Source organism: Pelophylax lessonae, assembly GCF_965119305.1.
Source record: "Pelophylax lessonae genome assembly, chromosome: 2".
Lineage (NCBI taxonomy): Eukaryota > Metazoa > Chordata > Amphibia > Anura > Ranidae > Pelophylax > Pelophylax lessonae.
In genome coordinates, this window is record NC_138769.1 from 264,697,217 (window position 1) to 264,719,376 (window position 22,160).

General features: G+C 42.3%; 1 protein-coding gene across 2 annotated transcripts in view; it reads left to right on the top strand.

The window, feature by feature from the left end:
- The window catches only part of KLHDC8A (kelch domain containing 8A), a 120,318-nt gene that overhangs the window by 57,070 nt on the left and 41,088 nt on the right, over positions 1-22,160 (top strand). For both annotated transcript variants that reach the window (XM_082245668.1, XM_082245669.1), the window contains exons 2-4: positions 8,127-8,554; positions 9,468-9,632; positions 16,470-16,685. In XM_082245668.1, the coding sequence (XP_082101794.1) occupies positions 8,179-8,554; positions 9,468-9,632; positions 16,470-16,685 (757 nt within the window). In that variant the 5' untranslated portion in view covers positions 8,127-8,178. The remainder of the gene's footprint in view (positions 1-8,126; positions 8,555-9,467; positions 9,633-16,469; positions 16,686-22,160) is intronic.

Consider the following 22,160-nt stretch of genomic DNA (forward strand, 5'->3'; position numbering starts at 1 on the left):
CTGCATCTCCACGTGGTCAGGTTTCCTGGCACCCTGACAACAGGTGACTGAGGTTCCTACTCAGTTCAACTCAATACCCCTCTCCCTTGCAACTTCTTCTAACAGACTGTGTTTTTTCAGCGATTTTCTGCAGCAACTCTCAAAATGCAGAAATATTAGCCTTTAACACCTACCTACATTAGCCATCTACTCCACATTCCTCAATAATTGCATAAGAAAGTTTTTTTTTTCTCTCTTGTGCTGCTGAAGCCTAAAGCAGTTCAGTTCACCTCTCTCTGTCTTCTGCTTTTTTTTTTTTTTTATCAGAATAATTTTATTGAACAGAAAGAAACAAACACACTTTCCAATGTACAAACAGTGCAATAGTTTACATCAAACAATACATGTCAAGGTCATCCCCATGCCCCTGGCAATAGTCATTATATCATGAACCATAAATTCACCCTCCAAGCTTTTCTTTTTTAGTAGTCTCTGTGCCTCTTTTTACATTGGTTTTGTCAGCAGGTTGGAGTTCTTCTGAGGCTACAGCCACTGGCACAGTCATGGTACCCATAGGGGCTGCTTTAGCAATCATTACAAAGTTAGACAGTCAAAATTTACCTTTAACTGACTGTGTTGCAAGGCTAAAAAGTGCTGTATGGCCATCCCATGATCCCCTTTCCAAGCTGGCAGATTTGACCATTAATATTTTTTGAGAATGGTGCTAGAAGGGCAATCCTTGTCCTTCTGGAAAGGAAATGTGTTACTCTTGATGAGGTGGTAGTACATATGAAGAGTTTATATGGTGCAGTAATGATCATGGCAGAATTTTGCAAAAAATGCTTTACAGGTCAGCATGTAGGGGGAAACCTTACCAGACTTTGCAGTAGCTACTATTGTTGTGGGGTCACTTGGTTAAAAAAGACAGGCCACTATGTTGCAATGTTAGACCGTGATGAGCTTTTTTGGGATCAATTTATTTCAGCAATTATTTCAACCCATCGAATAGGCCCTGAAGTAAAAGTATGTATTGACCTTGAGTTTTTTTCTGAAATCCTGAAAGAGACAACCAAACCTAATCAAAAAGATTATGGTATAGAAATCTCCCCTCTGTGAAGTACTTCTTGTAATTAGCATGAAAATTCTTCAGGACATTTATGCCAAAAAAAGGGACCTAAATATGGGGCCTGCATCACTAAGCACTTAAGGAATAAAAGGTATTACAAAGACAAAAATCAATTGGCAACAGAGACATGCCTTCACAGACGCAAGCCTCATAGTGTTACAGATGAGAGTTGTTTCCCATCATCTCCTGAGTACTGGTGTTGGTAGAGCCCAAGTGAAGCAATGAATCCAGAGATAAATCACTGCTGACCAGGACTCTGACTAAGGTAAAACATGGCACGGTGCTCATTTAAATTGTGAACTTTGCAACAGTACTTGTTCATCTTACCTTTTTACAATTGTAAATCCTTATGTTACTGAAAAAAAAGTCTGTATGATAAAGGTTTCCTTATGTCTGCTATCACGTTGCTCGTGCATTGTTTGTTTGCCTTTATTTATTTCATTTATTACAGGTACTTATTTAGCGCCGTCAATTTACTCAGTGTTTTACACATACAGTATATATTGTACATTTAAATCAGTCCCTGCCTTCAAGGAGCTTACAGCCTAAAGGTCCCTACCTCAAATTCATGCATTCAGTACATGTACTATGACTAATTTAAACAAGATCCAATTAACCTACCAACATGACTTTGGAGTGTGGGAGAACCCAGAGGAAACCCACGCAGGCACAGGGAGAACCTGAAAACTCCATGCCTTTGAATAATTTTGTCCCTACCTTGCTCCATAGCCAAGAGATACTCTGTCAGTGATGGCGAACCTTGGCACCCCAGATATTTTTGAACTACATTTCCCATGATGCTCATGCACTCTGCAGTGTAGTTGAGCATCATGGGAAACATAGTTCCAAAACATCTGGGGTGCCAAGGTTCCTCATCACTGTTCTATATAGTTAGGTCCATCCTTTTTCTTCATGCTTTAGGCTCCATTCATCGCATGTACTGTATTCTGCTGGAGCTAGACACTATGATTTTTTGCCTATCTGATGGTCATCTGTAATGATCTGCACATGTGTTTGGATTGAAAAGCATTCCACAATCTGTAGGCTGTCATTTGGTTCAAGTCACTGTCTGCTAATTCTTCAGAGACCATAAGATAGAGCGATCTTGTCACAAATAGATCAGTTATAGAGATCATGCTTGCAGTGCTTAGCTTTGAGAGACAGAACACCAGTTGAGCAAATATTTACTTCTTAAACCATTCTCTACCCCTGGAAAGATTAAGCAGAAAACAGCTATGGTATATTGTGGAACTAGTTAAGAATCATCTTGGTGTATTTTCAAGGAATGATGGTGATTATAGGTATACTTTACTATAGAGACTACGGTAATTATTTTCAGGAGCAGTATAGGTGCTTGGGAAGATGTTAACAAATACTCTGGATAACGCTGAATGGAAGAGTTATTTAGGGAAGCTTTAGTCCATTGGCTGCTCCAATATTGTTAGTCTAATAAAATGATGGAAGCTTACAGTTCTGTATTAAGAGTGATCTGACTGGTGACACTGTACCACTCTGGCAGGGTGATCAGGGATTTTTTTTTTTGCACTGTCATGAATGGCTTTAATTTATGATTTATTGCTTACTATTGTGATGCTGAGATTGGCCACAGCTTATCACCTGGTACAGAGTGCTGTGATTGGCCCAGGTACCATGTGATCACTGATAACCAATCACAGATCACTCGCAGTAATAAACTATGTCATAAATGGATTCTGTTCATGACTGTTGTTTACTAGGTGTCGTGTTATCCCACCGCAATCTCATGGTGCTCACAGCAGCCCGATATCAAGCACTAGGGGCATGCCAGTTTGCAGGAGCGGGTCAACATATGAATACCTCGTTGTGCCTGCTCAAGCCGCTGGCCAGCAGTAAAATTACTGTTGGCTGGTCAGCAAGTGGTTAAAGCAGTATTAAACCCAAAAGTAAACATTTATTACTTTGCAGTTTACAAAGTCTTAGATGTGGTGGATGCAATCATTTCCTTTTTTAATCTTTCTTTCCTTTATTTTTACTTGGTGATCTGTTGTTTTCTTGTTCAATATATATGTATTATTTTAGAACCATGACAAACAAAACAAATAGTGTAGCATGAGGTAAGCAATAACCATAAGCTGCAGGCAGAAATCTCAATAATCAATACAGTTAGCTAAGTCAAGTGTTATATGAAAATAATCAAAAATTTCCAGTCCATCCGTACTGCCTCTAGGCTGCACCTAGGAATTACGGTCTATGCGTCAGCAAATCTAGCCATCAAGAGGAAAGATACAAAAGAGTAAAGGTAGGAGAAGGGAGAAAAAGGGAAGTAAGAGGTGTTTCCAGGGGTTGTTACAACTTCAGGCAGAGAAAAGAACAGACAGCTTAATTGGGTCTAACTACCCTCCAGTCAAGATTAAGTCAAAGATGTGTCAAAGGTTGGAGAAAGGAAATGAGAAAACCACTGTTGCCTTATTTTTGCTAATTTCAAAACGTTGTCCCGCAAAGTAGCATCTGTTTTAGCATGTATTATAGCTCCTGTAATAAGATTTTTGGTTTCAAATAAGGCTTAGAGAGGGTGATTTCTAGTCCCTTGCTATTGTTTGCTTTAAAGCAATTGTAACCTGGAATAATACTTTAAATTACCATAGTTTCTTGTATGGTCTTCAGGGTACCTCTTTTATAGCGCTATCAAAGGGTCTGGTGACATAACAAAAAACAACAAAAAATAAATAAAAATAATATCACAAACATTTTCAGTTTTTGAACTACAGGATTTTAATCACACATCATTGATAATTTTTTGCTTTATTGCTCACTTTTAGGATTTAATGTGAGCATCAGATGCATACTTTTCTTACTCAAGCTCAGTCCTAGTGCTACTAGTTGATACCTCTACTTACTGTACAGTAAGATACTCCTTGTACTGTTTGCTGACATTACTATTCATATACACTTTAGAAATGAGTCTGATACATAGATACATCTCCTATAGCCATCACCGTGGATGCCACACTATGTTGGTCTGTGCTTGCATTTGGCCCTGTCTGTCCTGCCGAGCCCATGTGGATCCCAGGCCCACAGCTCTCGGGATAGACATTCCCAGCGGCAGCCAATGGAACATGAGCATGTGATTTATTTTCAACAGATTTGCAAGTATGGGCCCCTTAGTGTTTTGCATTAGTATAACATTGTCTACTATCTTTATGACATGCCACAAACTGTTTTATTTCATAGAAATTATGTATTGCATCAACCCCTGAGGAAGTGAACGGTTGTTCACGAAATGCTTCGGGTTACCAGGATGCATTTTCATACCTACCTTGGATTGTTCTATGGAATACTGAACTTGACCATGAATTAATAATATACTATAAAATCACAAATCTGTTTGTTAATACGTTACTTGTCTGTGTTTACTTGCTGACGTATGTTCCAATAAACTTGCATTTTAGATTTCATCATTGGGCGTGTCGAACCTCATTTTAAGTCCCAAGGGCAAATCTTTGCAAGTCTCTATTGAACTACAGGACACGTCTACCAGATGTGTAGGTAAGTCCCTAGATCTGCACAGCCATGAAAGCATGATGGGAAGCAGTTTGCTACATGCCTGCTGGAACTAGGTACCAGCGGGTCTATAGGGGGTTGCTGGTGCCTCAAACCAAGAGATGTGGGACTTTATGGGCAGGTGGATGGTTAGTTCAACCAATGAATCGGATGCGGTGTAGGTAAAAATAAATACACGATTTTTACCTACACCGCATCCGATTCATTGGTTGAACTAACCATCCACCTGCCCATAAATTCCCACATCTCTTGGTTTGAGGCACCAGCAACCCCCTATAGAATTTTTCAAGGGACGGTGGCAAAACCTACTCATCTATATGTGTACAAAGAAAAAACCCCCTTTGCTACAGGTACCAGCGGGTCAACACCTTATAATTGGCCACCTGTGCCAATACATTTTGTAAAGCTAATTTAGTCCATAACCAAATATCTATTCAATCCTCCTCCCCAAAATTGACACCAAGGTCAGCCTCCCAACGCTTTACATACAAAGGTGCACCTTTAGTAGGGTAAGACACTAGACGTTGGTATCATTTTGATATTTGCCCTGGGGCATGAGGATCTGACTCACACATATGTTCAGACACCATCATCTAAACAAGAGACACAAGGGTCAAAGCTGTAAGTTGAAGAAATGTTTGTTTTGGATATAATGAAAAATTTTTCAGAGCTGGGAAAATTGTGCTGGTTGAGTAGCGTGGTGAGGGATTTCAGGGCAGTATGCAGCCAGGTGATGTAGCCAAGATAAGAGTAATTTAGTCCAGATATGAAATTACTTAGATGCAACACACTCTGGGTAAAATTATGGATTTTTATGAAACAAAGGGAAGTGGTACATGAGGGGCAACAAACCCTTAAAGATCTGTTGTTTTTCAACAGAACAAGCTGTCATGCAGATGCTGTTGTCCAAACGTGTTTCTGTTGCTCCTTTGTACCAGAGTAGGAGCACTCTATTACAGGAGGTGTATTACTAGCAAGTTAACCAGGTGAAAACAGAGGAAAAGGCTTTTCCTAATAAGTAAGCTGCAATATGTTAAATTTATGGTTTTGGGTTTATTACCACTTTAATTATACGGTATATTTAGCTTTAGCCTCTCTGAGAAACACTGTGCTTGTTTTTAGTCTGCATTATTAATTGAAATGTTTTAGAACAAGTATTAAATAAAAAGGTTTTTCCACAGTCCAAAATCATTATTAGATCAATTGGCACAAACCTAAATTGGCTCTACAGTATGTATGTGAACAATTACAATAATTATAGTCTTGAGTTGGGAGTTGCTTTCTTAGGTAAAAACTTAGACATTCTGGCTACTTGTCAGCTACCTCTCATTCACAAAAACAGTTTGCCAAAATCTCCATTGCTGATAGGTCTTCTAAACAGCCTTGGTGTTCACAAGGTGGTGCCACATTGAAGGGTATAAGTAATCTACCTGTTCCTCGATGTGGGAAGATAAATTGCAGACCTAAAGCTCTCTAACAATGGGGTCCTTTTTAAATAATTAAAAACACACCCATTGAAATAAATGGTTGACATATTTATGTTAAAATTGATGACTTGTAATACTCACATCATTTTAGGCTTAATGAAATTCATATTCATACACGATGAATATAGTTCTGGTATCTTTTGTGACAAGGGAGGTCGTTTTTGGCACAGAAAAGGTGCATTTTTGCTATGGAGGGTTAATGTTGGAGCTAGTGTGAGGTGTGCTTCTTAGGGTATGGTATCACTCTTAGTGCAAGGAGTTTGGCACCAAAAACCACAAGCTCTTGTAAGCAGGTGCACTTAGCTAGTCTGGCACTAGGTGGCATTGTGCCAGAACAGTGTAATCAAGTATTAGGGTCACTTTTAGTCATAGCCCCCCTACTAGTGATGTCATAAGTGGGCATATAATGCTAGGTTGGAAGAAGCATAGTGCGATGGGAGCCAGATACCCCAGCAGCATGCAGATGTAGTCAGCTAAGTGGAGGCCATGAACACAGCTGGAAGACAGAGTGAGCTAGTCCTGCACTCAGAAGAGCCTGCTGTAGTCATCTTGTCTCTTATTGTGGTGGAAGCTAGAGTGGGTTACAAAAGGCCAGGAGACGTGTTCTCTTAAGTGTGACTGTCCCTCGGATGACCTGGGAGAGGTGTACTAAAGCTAGTGGTGTAACTGCAGTGATCCTGTCTCAGGATCTACATGCAAGGAATTGTGAGCTGGACAGAGTGAGGAAGGAGAGAGACTGTGTAAAAGGAAGATAGTTTAAGGGTAAAGTGTTGTATGCTGCTTTCACATGCGACTGCTGCGAATCGTCCACTGTCTGTGATTGACAAAGTACTGTCAAGTAACCCCGGATAGTATAATCTATCTAGTATGTGATATGACTGTAAATGCCATCTTTTTAAGTAACATCAGTAAAGTACAGCAACAATGCTTCTTTTGTGTGGACATTCCTTTCTCCAAAATATAAGGGCTGATGGCTGTGGATGTTGCTGGAAGGCATGTGGCAAGGAGTGGGGCACTATATGGCAAAGGTTTAAGGATTCAAGGTGTTGTTCTAACAAGAAGATGCAGGACAGGGATTTGTACCAGTTGGTGCCAAACGGCAGCCAATCCCAAGCCCCCTTACACGTTGATCTAATGTACTATAGGTTTTAAATGTAAGAAATCGTGTCCATAGAGCTCAGAATCTAAAACCATACTTTTCCAGGGATTCCTTTTAGTTCTCAGACTTACACTGAGGAGCATAGAAGGGAGTACCTAGCTGCGGCAACTGAAGAAGAAACCTGCAAAGGTGCAAGGTTGTCCCTACAGAACCCTTTTTAGAATTGAGAACATGAATCATTTATGTCAAACAGTAGTGAAATAACTAACATGTCCAAAATGACTTATTGATCATTTCTCCAGGGAGGAGACTGACAGTTTTCTTGCGCCTTATTGCAGTCAGGTAGGTTGAGCACATACCCTCTCATGCCAGTACCCTTTCCTGACAGTCTAGTGCCCACCTACATCAGCATTTATACTTTGGTGCCACTTTGCTAAAGGGCAGGGATCCACACAGCTGCTGCCCCTGCTTACCGTGTCAATCTTGTAGCATGAGCAGAGGGCACACACATTTTTAATATAAGATAAACATGAAACCTTACAAGTGTAGGATCAGCACTAACGAAAGCTTACGATGCTTTTTTACCCTATGAAAAGCCTGTTTTTTCCAGAAAATTTATTTTGAAGGATTTTTACTTTTCTGTTTAAAAAATTTTTTTTATCAAAAATCAGGAAGTACAAAACTTATGTACTATCTGCTGTAAATTCACAAATTTAGGTTCAGAGGTGTCCCTGACAAAATTCTTTTATAGATGTTATATATTGGAAACTATTGTGTGTAATTAAAACCACTGACTTCTTTAAAGCTGTTTAGACCAATCCTTTAGAAGTAGAAAAAAGTAAGACTAAAATTACACTGAAATTTTGTTTATTTTCACTTCCTATTTTGTGCACAGGGTGCCAAGTTTTGCACACACAGATGAACTTCTACTGTTTGGATGATCAAGCATGGAGGTGCCTTTTGCCAAAGACTTCCAGTGGCAAACACTAGCACCGCTTTCCAGCCCGCGTGTGTACTGTTCTCTTATAGAAGCTGGAGGGCAGATCTTTGCTGTGGGTGGATGTGATGAAGCAGGAAACCCAATGAACACTTTCGAACTGTTTTCTCCAGAAGTCAATCGCTGGACCAGCCTAGCGCCAATGCCATCTGCTAGAGCTGGGGTGGCAGTGGTCTCGTTGGGCAAGAGAATTATGGTGGTTGGAGGAGTGGGAGAAAACCAGTCACCTTTAAAAGTGGTAGAGGTCTACAATATTGATGAGGGCAAGTGGAAGAAGAAGAGCTCCCTTCGTGAGCCAGCCATGGGTATATCAATCACTGTGAGAGGTAACTGTCAGGAAGCATCTGTCTATATTTTTTAATGTTTTTTTTGTATGTCTAATATGGGCAACTGCATGCTGCTGAGAAGCTATATATTTCTGCAAATAAACCACAAAATGACTGTGGTTTACGTAACGTATATATGGCTGATGTCTCATCACAACAGTTGTTCAGCTTGAAAGCTGGGTAACACATTGAAATCTCTTGCACTGCCTGGATGCCCTTTCTGTATTGTTGTTGAAATGTGAAAACTGCTCATGTTCACAATACATGTCCTTGCAATGCCATCCAAAGCTACGTAATATCTGTGATGGGGGGGGGGGGGGGGGGAATTAACAAACTTGACAAGATTTGTTTTTTAAAACACCAGCAACCTATAAACAGCCAATAAATAATTCAACTGAAAGCACCTGGACTCTATGTAACTATATGTGTTAACTTTCTCCGCACTTTCAGGTGTCTACCTATAGAAAGAATTATAACTCTTATTTAGAATCCATAGAAAAATATGTATTTGTTAATATTTTTGGAGACACAAACATTTGGAGTACACTTTTTTTATAAGAAGGGGATTAATAAGATCTCAACCACCCTGAGGACTCCTCTAATTTGACCCTTTTCAGCCATTCCAAATTACGGTTTAGGGGCACCGGCCTTCATGGGCTGTTCCTCACTGTACAAACGTCTAGGTAGCAAACTATCATTCTTATAATTTTTGGTGATCACCTTTACATATTGGATTACTTTCGGTAGTTTGGAAGTGTGATTTTTGGCAGGAAATAAATGCCATGACTAGAAGATGCCTTCCATGACAATGCCTGTGTAGCTTTAATCTGGGCTTACCTACATGTGAGCCCATGTTTAGTTTGTTGTTGAAGCAATGCCTAATTATATCTTGTAATTCTTATTTTTATTTAAGATTGCAGGGTTTATGCAGCAGGAGGCATGGGTTCAGATCTGCGACCACATAATTTCCTTCAGCAATTTGACATGCTAAAAGATATTTGGGTCCACTTTGCCCCAATGCCAACACCTCGGTATGGTGCTACCTCCTTCCTGCGAGGAACAAAGATTTACGTACTAGGTAATTTTTTTTTTTTAACTTATATGTTATTGTTTTAATTTAACTTTACAGACAATGTGATAACTATGTGCGTAGCACACTTAAAGTGATTGTAATGTCTCATTTTTTTTCTATTAAAATAACAAACATGTTATACTTACCTACTCTGTGCATTGTTTTTGCACAGGGCAGCCCGGATCCTCCTCTTCTCGGGTCCCTGGCTGGAGCTGCTGGCCCTTCCCTCCTATTTAGTGCCCCCACAGCACGCAGCTTGCAATGGGGGCACTCAGACACGGAGCTGTGGTTCGGCCCTGCGCACCTCTCCTCATTGGCTAACTGAGTTTGATTAACAGCAGCGGGAGCCAATGGCACCACTGGTGTGTCTCAGTAAATCATGGTTGAGAGGCCCGGATGACCGAGGCATTCGTGGACATCGCTGGATCGAGAGGAGGCTCAGGTAAGTATTAGGGGGCACACAGAAGGTTTTTTATACTGCATTAAGATAAAAAACCTTCTGCCTTTACAACCAATTTAAACACTGGGATGTGGTAAGGGAAGGTTAAACATGCCTACTCCTCTACACACTCTGATAAGTTTGAGCCAGCCAGCAGGTGCTATAGGGGCAAGGAGGGTAGTGTCAGTTCCTGGGAGAGGTGAGGCTTAAGTTGCATCTTGTAGCTCCAAGGATCAGTAATCTTAGAGGATGGTTTGGGACCAGGAATAGATGGTGGCGGTTTTAGGCCATCCTTTGGGGATAGGAAAGGAATGATCTGGTTTTGGTAGGTGACCAGTAATTTCATGGGATGGCCCTATTTATATTGCAGGTGGTGTTCAATGAGAACTGAGGTGACCGGTGAAAATGCTTTACGCGTTTGGGATGTAGCTGCCGATAACTAGGTCATTTTTCATTGTAAGCTGCCTTTTTCACATTTGATTTTATGTATTCAAAAATGAATTATGTAAGGACAGTGATCCATGTTAATGTAAGATTATATTTCATAGTTCATTGTATATTATCTAGTCTACAGTATAAACATCTGAAAATCGATTAGTCCTGATGTATCGACTGCCTATCTCATTTCTTAGGACCCTAAAATGCCAGGACAGTACAAATACCCCCCCAAAAAAGACCCCTTTTTGTAAAGTAGACAGTCCAATATATTTAGTAAGAGGCATGGTACATTTTTTTAACTTGTAATTTATGTCCCTTTTTTTTTATTGGAAAATGTAGCAATGAAATACATTTTTTTCCACAATTGTTTTTTTATATTTTTTTTACTTACTGTCACCAGAGCAGTACAGCGTAACTATATAACTGGTGTGGGGTGATCAGGGACACTGACTGGTGACCGTATGTAACACAAAAAAAAAACAAATATTAAAACATTTTCTCTTTTTTTTTTTTTTTACATAGTGTGACCAAAGCAGTACAGTGTTATCATAGTGACACTGTTCTACTCTGGGGAGGTGATCAGGTTTTTTTTTTGTTTGGTTTTTTTTTTTTTCACACTATTATTGGTTGTACTGTAACAGGGCTGATCATTGTTATAAGCAATCATTTTTATGTCTGCCATCCATTCTATTAATTATGTACTATGATGAAGCTGTGATTGGCCACAGCTATCACATGGTACAGATGCACTGTGATTGGCCCTGTCTGTACCATGTGATCAACACAACAGTAAACAATAAATGGCTATGAATAAAAGCCATTCATTGTGTACAACTGTCTTGATTGCTATGATTGGTCGTCCACCCAGGATGGGCGAGCTCCTGCTCGACTGTCATTTGACAATAGATCAGGTGGGACGCAGTTAAAGAAATAATAATAAAATTTAGGGATTTAATAGAAACATTGGGATATAGAAAAAGAGAGAAAGGAGGCGCAAACACCTAGTGCATTACCCGTGGTCACTGTTTGCAAAATTTTAATAAAATGCCAAATGCATACTCACAGACATGAAGATAATAAAATCGTGTTACCAGAATCCACCATGTATGAATTGGAACATATCCTTCAATAAGGACCGCTAACGTGTTTCGGGGGTCAAGCCCCCTTCCTCAGAGCTCTGAGGCTTGACCCCCGACACGCGTTAGCGGTCCTGATTGAAGGATATGTTCCAGTTCATACATGGTGGATTCTTGTAACATGATTTTATTATCTTCATGTTCGTGAGTATGCATTTGGCATTTTATTAAAATTTTGCATACAGTGACCACGGGTAATGCACTAGGTGTTTGCGCCTCCTTTCTCTCTTTTTCTATGTACCTATGTTGGAGTTCCCTGCCTGAGGAGAGCAGCACGCCAGTCTTCCCATTCGGAGTGAGCGTTAGGCTGAATTTTGTACTAGAAACATTGGGATAGCGGAATAGTTTGGTAGTGACAGGCCCGCAGAAAATCAAATGTTTGTAACCTGGTCCTCTAAACAGGGGGAGGCTGATAATATTATGTAGGCAAAAAAATAAAATTTTCATTATTTGGGCTACAAATGGGGAACAGTCAACTGTTACAATAAATCCTGTATAATAACAATACATAAGCAAAAAAGGGCAAACATCATAATACACAGGCAACGTACAGGCAACTGTTGTAATACAGGGCCAGCAAATGGACAATCTTTACAATATGTAGGCAGCAAATGAACAATGGTAAACAGTAAACAGTAAACACCCTGTGTGGCTGATGTCTCATCCCAGCAGTTGTTCAGCTCGAAAGTTGAGTAGCATATTTAATTCTCTTGCACTGCTTGGATGCCTGCCTGATGTTGTTGCTGAATTGTGAAAACTGGTGGTAGTTCTTGACATGAGACTGCCACCCAGAGCTAAGTAATGACTGTGATGGGGGTAGAGAACCAACCATATAACTAGCACATTACCTACAGGCATGGGCATACCTAGCATATTTGACACCCAAGGCAATTTTTTTTTTTTTAACAACCCCCCCTCCTCCATATGCCAATATATGTTTAGTAAAAATAATAAAATTAAATACTTAAAAGTGGTCAGAAAAAAACAAAGAAAATGACATTTGTCATTTTAATGGACCTCAAAGATTTGATAGAGACATTGAGATGATAGAGGGATGGTTTTATAGAGACAGGCCTGCAGAGGATTAAATTATAGTAACAAGATCCTCTAAACCACAGTGACCTGACACTATTGGCGCTTTTCCACTGCATGGAACCGAACGGTTCGGCTCGCTTTTGTGCTTTTCCACTGCTGGTACCGCATGGTATAGTGTAGGAACGGTTCGGTACGGTACGGTACGGCGGCGCTTTTCCACTGCATGGAACCGAACGGTACGGCTCTCAAAAACAGTACCACCTCGATTGTGGTTCCAACAGGTACCATACCCGGTACCATATCCCACAATCCTGTGCATGCAGTCACTACTAGCCACTGATTGGTCAGAGAATCCCACCCACCCCGTTGTTATCCCTCCCACTTAACTTTAGTACTACTTTAGTGGAAAAGCAAACCATACCGTACCGTACCGAACCGTTCCAACACCGTACCATGCGGTACCAGCAGTGGAAAAGCAAACCGGGCCAAGCAGGGCCAAGCAGGGCCGAGTAGAGCCGAGCCGGTACTTGCAGTGGAAAAGTGCCATAAGTGGGTAAAAATTGTCAATTTTTATCACATGGGCTACAAATGAGCAATCATTCACAAGCAACAGTCAGTCAATCTTTACTATACAAGAGCAACAAAAGGGGGCAACTGTTTTAATACACAGGTAGTAAACGGGCAACTGTTGTAATACAGGGCAAACAAATGGGCAATCATTACAATATGCAGGCAGCGGGCGAAATGGTGAAAATAAGCTGGCAACAATCAGGTAACTATGACAATATACAGACAGCTCTATCAGCACCAGTTCAGCCAATATAAAACAGAAATACCCTACTAAAAAAAAAAAAAAACACTTAGCAAACCTCTCCCCAAGCCCGAGTAAAAGTATCCCCCTAGCAAATCCACCAAATAAAAATGTGCAAGGCAGGCTTCTACAGGTGACACCCCTAAAATCCAGCCCTGACCAGAAACTATAGCCAAGATTACTGCTCTCCACTGTAGTAATAACAATACAGCTTGGTCGAGGCTGTGACTTTATACTAAAAAAGCAGCAGCTCACTAAATTGGTAATATCAGTGCTTTCTCCTCCAATCAGCAAGTGCCATTTGTTAGATTTACAAAACAGTGCATCACAGTAAAGACTCCTTTCACTGTCAGTCTGATTGCTGATGTGCAGGGCATTACACTAAGCTACTACAAAGACAGATCATGGTAGTAATTAAAATATGTTTAAGTACTCAGGATTAAATGAATATATAACTGGAATAAATAGTGGGTCTTTTATAACTGCCTTCACCAACACTGTAATTACTAAAACACAGCAGACTGTTTGATTCTGCTGTATATTGCAGCACTAAAAGTCATGGCTGGCATTTGTCAAGGACACAGCAGCTGCTTGTCAAAGCTGGCATCACAGGGGAGCAGGCTGAGCAGTCCAGCCCAGGCTCTCTAGTGTCCAAGCAACTCGCATTTATCCTGAGAAACTCTAAAATGTTTCCAAGATAACAGGAACATCTGTATAATTTGGAACAAATTTCAATCCATAATTTACTATTTTAAGAAAGCCACAGGTTAAAAAAATATGTTCAGCTTCAAGGGCTTTCAAATAAAATGGCTGTGCACTGTAATCTTTAGCAAAAATGATGAATACAGGCAGGGGTAATGATTAGGGGCGAGATAGCTTCTAATCTTATTTCATATTGCCACGATCCAGTGCCCAGATGAATCCGAAGGTACATTACAAACATGTTAATAAATGAGGCTCATTGTTGAATACCCACAGCTTAAGAACATTGGTGAGGACAGGGAAGTACATTAACCCTTAAAGTACAAAAAAAATAGATTAAAAAAAAAAAGGAACCATCTGTTTGCTTTTGACAAAATATTAATTATTATAATCTCCTCTCCCAAGAGAAATGAAAACTTATTGCTTTTATTAGAATTATCTTTACAAAAATGCATGGTATCCTTTGACAATAGAGGGAGAGACCAAGTGCTGTTTCTCCAATAATAAACAAAATGATCTTGTGCTCAGTGGAATGTAGAAGAGCTGCTGATACAATACACTATATACCTTAATCTGCTGTGTTGATCTCATTATTTAAACTGTGGGTCAATGTTGTAAAGGAATGCTGCGGTACACAAATGACGTGAGATATATGGCATCAGGCGGTAGATTTGTTGTCTAGTACATTTAAATACTAATACAATATGTTTGCCTAAGGCCTATTAGCTGCAAGACATCCGTGTTAATTATTAGAAAACAGAAATGCAGATGATCAATTAGAGGTACGGCTGTACAATCTTACCAAAACCTGCATTTCCACATTCCATGAACTGGTGAGATGTTTTGAGTGTGAAAAAATGTGCACCACATCCCTAACTGCTTACCTACTGGATTGTATTAAAACACATTGCTGGCAACTAAGCATAGCTAATAGAACAGCCTCTGTTTGCTAATTAGTATATATTATTTTGCTTTCTTTAATTTGTAACCACCTGTGCCATTAATATTCTTAAGAGCCGGTTCACACTACCACGACTCAAAGTCGCCCCGACTTTGGGCGACTTTGAAGTCGCTGGTGCAGCACGACTTCATCGCGGCTTGCAAACTACTTCTCGTAATAGAAGTCAATGCAAGTCGCTCCGACTTCGCCCAAAAGTAGTGCAGGAACCTTTATCTAAGTAAGAGCGACTTGAGTCACTCGGATTAGAACGGTTCCGTTGCACAGCACGGAGCGCTACTTGTCACAAGTTGGAGTAGTGTGAACCGGCTCTTACTGCTACATATTTGTGACTAATGTATCATTGTACCAGCAGCTGGCATAACCCCATTTTTGATCACTAGAGGAAGAATTTACAAAAATAAGATGTAAACTCATACTTTGTATAGTAGTTTATAGAAACCTAGACTTCGCTACATCTTTGCATGAGTTTTTTCTGTCGTACCTCTGATATATTTTCAGGAGAAAATTTCACAGTCGAAAAAAAAAATCTATCGTTTTTAAATCAAGTGTGGTTTACAATTTTAAATATATAACTTGTCAATTTGCTGGAAAAAAAACTGTTCATTTGCAAAGTAAACTGTCAGCTCTGGGATCTCAATATCTCTAACATTGAAGCAAAGCTACAGCCCCCCCCCCCCCCACCAAAAAATTAAAGTTAGCAGCTACTAACACTGTTACTCTACTTGACTCTCCAGTGATCCTGTGGTGTACTCATCCAAGGTACAAGGTAAACCAGGTACCCGCACCCCTCTCCTCCCCACAAGGTGCCAAATGTGGCACCGGAGGGGGGAAGGGGGAGGAGGCAGACAAGCAGAGCTTCCTTTTTTGGGTGGAGCTCCGCTTTATTAAACAAAAAGAAAAAACAAACAAAAATGTGTCCTGTGTAGCCGCATCTCCTCCACAGTTGACTGTCGAAATTTGGGGCATACAAAAGTCAAGGAATCCCAGTTTATCATGTTAAATTTTAAATGAGGCCTAAATCAGAAATGAAAAGATATCAAAAGCAGAAGTAAAAGGTAAGTGGAGGAGATAATTAGGTGGGTACATGGACCTTCGTAGCTAAAGAAAACAAATATATATTAGTCTGGCTTCTCTTTTTTTTTTTTTTTTTGTGGTTTGCCCTCTTTTGCTCTTCTTTCCTTTCTTTTCTTCTTCTATTACACATCCGTGTGCTTTCTCTTTTCTTTCTTCTGCAGTATCCACTCTTGTGCTTCTTTTTTCCTACTTTTTCTTTCCCAAAAAAATGAACTACATCTTCTGACAACAGCTTCCATGCTTACAGGTGGCAGGCAGTCTAAATATGCAGTAAGTGCTTTTGAAGTCTTTGACATTGAAACCCGTTCCTGGACAAAGTTCCCCAATATACCAAACAAAAGAGCTTACTCAAGATATGTGGTAAATGAAGGCTCCATCTACAGTTTAGGAGGACTGCGACAAGGAGGTACATACCGCAGGCCAAAATTTACCAAGACTGTGGATATTTTTGATATGGAGCAAGGTAAGAAATTACTGTTTTTAGCAAGTGATTACATTGCAGCATAGTGTGGAAAACTGCAGTGAGAGCAAAGGAGTGCTGCAGAACAAATTGTGTACAACCAATTCAGGCTGCCTTCCTACAGTGATCTTTATTGATATGCTAACACCTGGAGATCGCTCTGCATTGCAGGAAGTGACATACAGAATGCTCAAACATTGATCTGACTGTCAGATGAGAATTCCCACAACAGGTTAAATAACCACAACAGGTTAAGTAATGGAGATTTTTTTCAAGTGATGGCGTTACCTAACATGTGTGGTGCGGTTGCTGTTTGCATATGCGTACGGGACCAACGTGTGCTGGGTTCGCCTTTGCACGTGGGGACGGGGCACTTTTCATTTCTATTTATTGTTGGGACACTGATGACAGATGTTGATCATCCACTGGCAGATACTGACAGATGTTGATGTTGCATTGGAACACTATTGCAGATGTTTTTGTACACTGGTACAAATGTTAATGAGACATGTACACTGTGACAGATGGCTTGTGCACTTCTACAGATGTTGATGGGACGATGTGACAGATGTTTTGTGCACTGGGACAGATGTTTATGGGACAGGGACAATGGTGACACTGGTGTTTGGTGTACTGTGTGGGTGTGGCTGCAGTCTGAGTGACTTGTGACAGCTCTCTGTGTAAAATCATCACTTACACAGAAAACTGTAAGCACAAGCTGCAGTATACCCCCCCCCCCCCCCCACTGAGCTCTCACTGAGCTCAGCAGGGATAACTGACACAGACAGGTGTCTCTGTTTACACTGTGAAGGCTGTGTTTGGACACAGCCATCACGTAATCGGGAGGACCAATCACAGCGCACATATCCTGATCTGTTATGTGCTGTGTCGGAAAATCACAGCCATCACAGGATCGTGCCGCTACGCAGCCTCGGGGCCGCACGCGGGCACCCATTCTGAGGGACGGAGAAGCTCCCACCCGGCTGTTTATGTACATTGGCCAGATGGGAAGTGGTTAAAGCCTCGTTAAGCCCTCTTCATTTATTGCTATAATGCAGTCAGGCTGCCTATACACTTATAAATGTGTTACTTTTTTTTACCTGTTAATGCTGCAGCAAGGATTAAAATACCCTGCCTTGGCAGCAGAGTGGTGGTAAGAGCAGCGATCTGACTGTCCTATGTGCAGCCAGCACAGGTCGTTTGAACAAATTTAAGCAGCTATAAAAAGTAGAAGATCAACAGACTGCATTACAATAATACAGTAGGAATGGCCGCAAGTGGACTTTTTTTTTAATTATTCGAGAATATTTTTTGCTTTAACATTTACAACCCAGTTACCATTTCACCTTGTACAACATCCTTTCAGTTATGTGCAGTTGATTTTCTAAATAGTCAGCTAATGGTAACTGAAATCTTAAAAAGAGAAAAAACGAATCAGTTACATAGTGAGGTTAAAAAAATACACCAGTCCATCCAGTTCAACCTGTAATGTGTGTGTGTGCAGTTAACAGTACATTGTATACCCCTGCATGTTGTGGTCGTTAGGTGCCCATCTAATAGTTTTTTGAAACTATTGATGCTCCCTGCTGATACCACTGCTTGTGGAAGAGAATTCCACATCCTTACTGCTCTGACAGTAAATAACTCTTTACACAGTTTAAGGTTAAAACGCTTCTCTTCTAATTTTAGTGAATGGCCAATTTTTTTTTTAAATTCCCTTTTGCTGAAAAGTTTGTTCCCTATGCTAGGGTCGCCAGTACGTATTTGTACATTAATATCATATTCCCTCTCAAGCGTCTCTTCTCCAGAGAGAATAAGTTCAATGCTTGTAGTCTTTCCTCATAGCTGATGTCATCCATTCCCTTAATTATTTTTGTTGCCCTTCTCTGGACACTCTCTAGTTCTAGCACATCCTTCCTGAGGACCAGTTGTCAAGGTTTTACCTTGCCCTTCTGTTGGCAGTCATCTTGGACATGTGCAGACTGCTGCCTCTTATAAACTCTGAATACATCATCACCAAGGTGCATCTCTGCTAGCAGTCTCTGTTCTCCGTGTTCTTCCATGTATGACCTGGCTTGGCTGACGACTCTCCTGGCTCTTGACCCTGCATCGGCTGACGACCCGACATCGGCAGACTACCGCTTTATTTTACCATTACCCCATGTGGTCTGGTTTCCTGGCACCCTGACAGTACACAAGGGCCATGAATCCTGATGATGCAGGTGCTCCTACTCATCCCTTGCTGGTTACCAGGCTCGATCAACAAGATCACCTTTTGGGTCAGTTCGCTCAGACGTTGCTTGCATGCGCAGCGCACCTCGCTCCTGGTGCTGCTAGGTTGGTGGTTCCTCCTGTTGCACCTGCTTCTGTTGCCGCTCCTTCTCCTGTAGTTGCAGCTGGAGTCGCTGTTACCAGAGGGATGACTGGTTCAGCCCCCCTCCCACAGAAATGTTTTTTTTTTGCTCCGCGGAGGAGGGGCCGTTGAAGGGAGGGTACTTTCACCTTGCCCTTCTGTTGGCAGCCATCTTGGACATGTGCAGACTGCTGCCTCTTATAAACTCTGATTAAATCATCACTTGCCTGCTGCCTGGGTTTTGTACAGTGATGATGCTGCACACCTGATGGGTTTCAGTCCTTGCCCTTGTGTTTGTGCTCCAAGGTGAATCTCTGCTATCCGTCTTCTGTTCTTCGTGTTCCTCTGTGTATGAGCTGGCTTGGCTGAATACGACCCCGCGTCGGCAGACGACCCAGTATCGACAGACTACCCGCTTCTAGACTTGACCCCGGCTTGGATGACTACCCACTTCTGGACTTGACCCCGGCTTGTTCCTGCTCTCACTTCCTCGCACTTGCTGTGCATTTATTGTTGTTTGTTCCAATAAACTGCTTACTTTACCTTCATCCCCATGTGGTCTGGTTTCCTGGCACCTTGACACCAGTGCTCAGAACTGGATGCCATGCTCAAGATGCAGCCGGACCAGTCTTGTAGAGTGGGAGAAAATTTTTTTTTATCTCTGGAGTGATTCCCCTTTTTTATACATGTCAGTATTCTGTTGGCTTTGCTTGCGGCAGCTTGGCATTGCATGCCATTGTTGAGCTTGTTGTCTACTAGGCAGGGCCGGTGCAAGGATTTTTGGCGCCCTAGGCAAAATAAAAATTGCCGCCCCCCCATATGCTCGGCCCACGATGTGAAAAGAGAATTACAATATGAAGGGAAATTTTTCTTTCTTTAATCATATACTGTGTGTTGTTATTAGGGGAAAAAATATTGTTACCTCTTGGATAAGAAAAATAGCCTTTTCCCTTAGTTTAGTGAATGTGGGGGAAAATCCTGTGCTCCCTGTTTGTATTCGGCAGCAAGATTGTCTTAGGTCTTTATCCTTCATCAGAGGCTCTCCTCCCTCACCGCTATCCATCATAGGCTCTCCTCCCCCACCTCTATTCTTCATCATAGGCTCTCCTCCAGCACCACTATCCATAGGAGAGCCTATTAATGAAGAATAGAGGTGGTGGAGAAGAGTCTATGGGGAAAAATAGTGGTGGTGGAGGAGAGCCTATGATGGATAGCGGTGCTGGAGGAGAGCCTATGATGGAGGATAGCGGTGCTGGAGGAGAGCCTATGATGAAGGATAGCGGTGCTGGAGGAGAGCCTATGATGAAGGATAGCGGTGCTGGAGGAGAGCCTATGATGAAGGATAGCGGTGCTGGAGGAGAGCCTATGATGAAGGATAGCGGTGCTGGAGGAGAGCCTATGATGGAGGATAGCGGTGCTGGAGAAGAGCCTATGATGAAGGATAGCGGTGCTGGAGGAGAGCCTATGATGAAGGATAGCGGTGCTGGAGGAGAGCCTATGATGGATAGTGGTGCTGGAGGAGAGCCTATGATGAAGGATAGTGGTGCTGGAGGAGAGCCTATGATGAAGGATAGTGGTGCTGGAGGAGAGCCTATGATGGAGGATAGCAGTGGTGCAGGAAAACCTATGATGGAGGATAGCAGTGGTGCAGAAAAACCTATGATGGACGATAGCAGTGATGGAGGGGAGCCTAAGATGAAGGATAGCGGTGGTGCAGGGAAAACCTATGATGGAGGATAGCAGTGGTGCAGAAAAACCTATGATGGAGGATAGCAGTGATGGAGGGGAGCCTAAGATGAAGGATAGCAGTGGTGCAGGGAAAACCTATGATGGATAGCAGTGGTGGAGGGGTTAAAACCCCTTTAGACAGTGAGTAAGTCTCCTATAACTATTTATAATAGTGAAGTCTTTATCAGAACCTATTGGACCCCCCCCCCCTCGAGGTGTGCGCTGTGCTTGGGGCTCACTGAGAGTTGTAGTTTTATGTCAGTCATGTGACCCCCCCAGCCCCCTCACCTGGATGATCTGGAACCCCTGGTGCTCCTCCACATACACAGCCATGTGTGGGGGGATTCTCAGGGTCTTGTTGCTGGCGTCCATGTCTCCTCAGATCTCCGAGTTGCAGGCCTCAGATTCCCCGGACAGGCAGCAGTACTCCTTGGCAGCACAAGCAGCTCCCTCTATCACATTTCCCTACCCCGGCGCTGAGTCAAACTTCCTGACTCGCTCATTGGTTCTCCCCCCGCCCTTTCTCCTCCGACGGCTGACGTCATCTGCAGGGGAAACCTAATGCGCATGCGCGGCATCGCCGCTACGAAGATTTCCGACGCTGGAGCCCGGTGTCAGCCCTGAGACTCGCACACATCTCAAAATCGCCCAGGCAGCCGCGGGCGCCGCCGTGCAGGTGGAGCACAACAGGAGGGGCGCCGCCTGCAACCGCCGGTCCATACTGATTCCGGGACCGGGGTGCAGCAGGTAGGATGCTGGCGCCCCCTGCTGAGTTGGCGCCCTAGGCGACTGCCTGGTTCGCCTTACAGGTAGCGCCGGCCCTGCTACTAGGACCTCCGGGTTCTTTCCCGTCTTTGATTCTCCCAGAGGTTCTCTCCCTAGTGAGTAACTTGCATTCTTATTTCAGGCACCCAAGTGCATTACCTTTTTTCATCTAGTTGCCCACCCCAGTGGCGTACCAATGGGGGGCGGTCCGCCCTGGGTGCCACACATTAGGGGGGTGTCAGCGAGCACCAGGGTGACACCCGGGGCCGGCCGCTGGAGGAGAAACTGTATAAAGCAGAGAAAGGGAGAGAGACTCACTTCGCTCACGAGCCCTGCATACACTGCGGGAAATGCCGGAGTTAAGTGTGCTAGATAATGAGAAGGCGATTGGTTGCTAGGACCGCCTAGCAACCAATCACGGCTCATTAACTACTAAGCACATTTAACTTCGGCATTTCCCGCTGACCGCTGTGTATGCAGGGCTCGTGAGCCTCTCTCCCATTGTCTTTGAACAGTTCCTCCCTCTCTGCTCTCCTCCTCTGCTCCTCATAAGGTAAGGGGGGGGGGGGGCAATTGTATTTTAAAGTTGTTCTATTGGGGGGGGAGGGGGGTCTCCATTGTAAGGGGGTTGT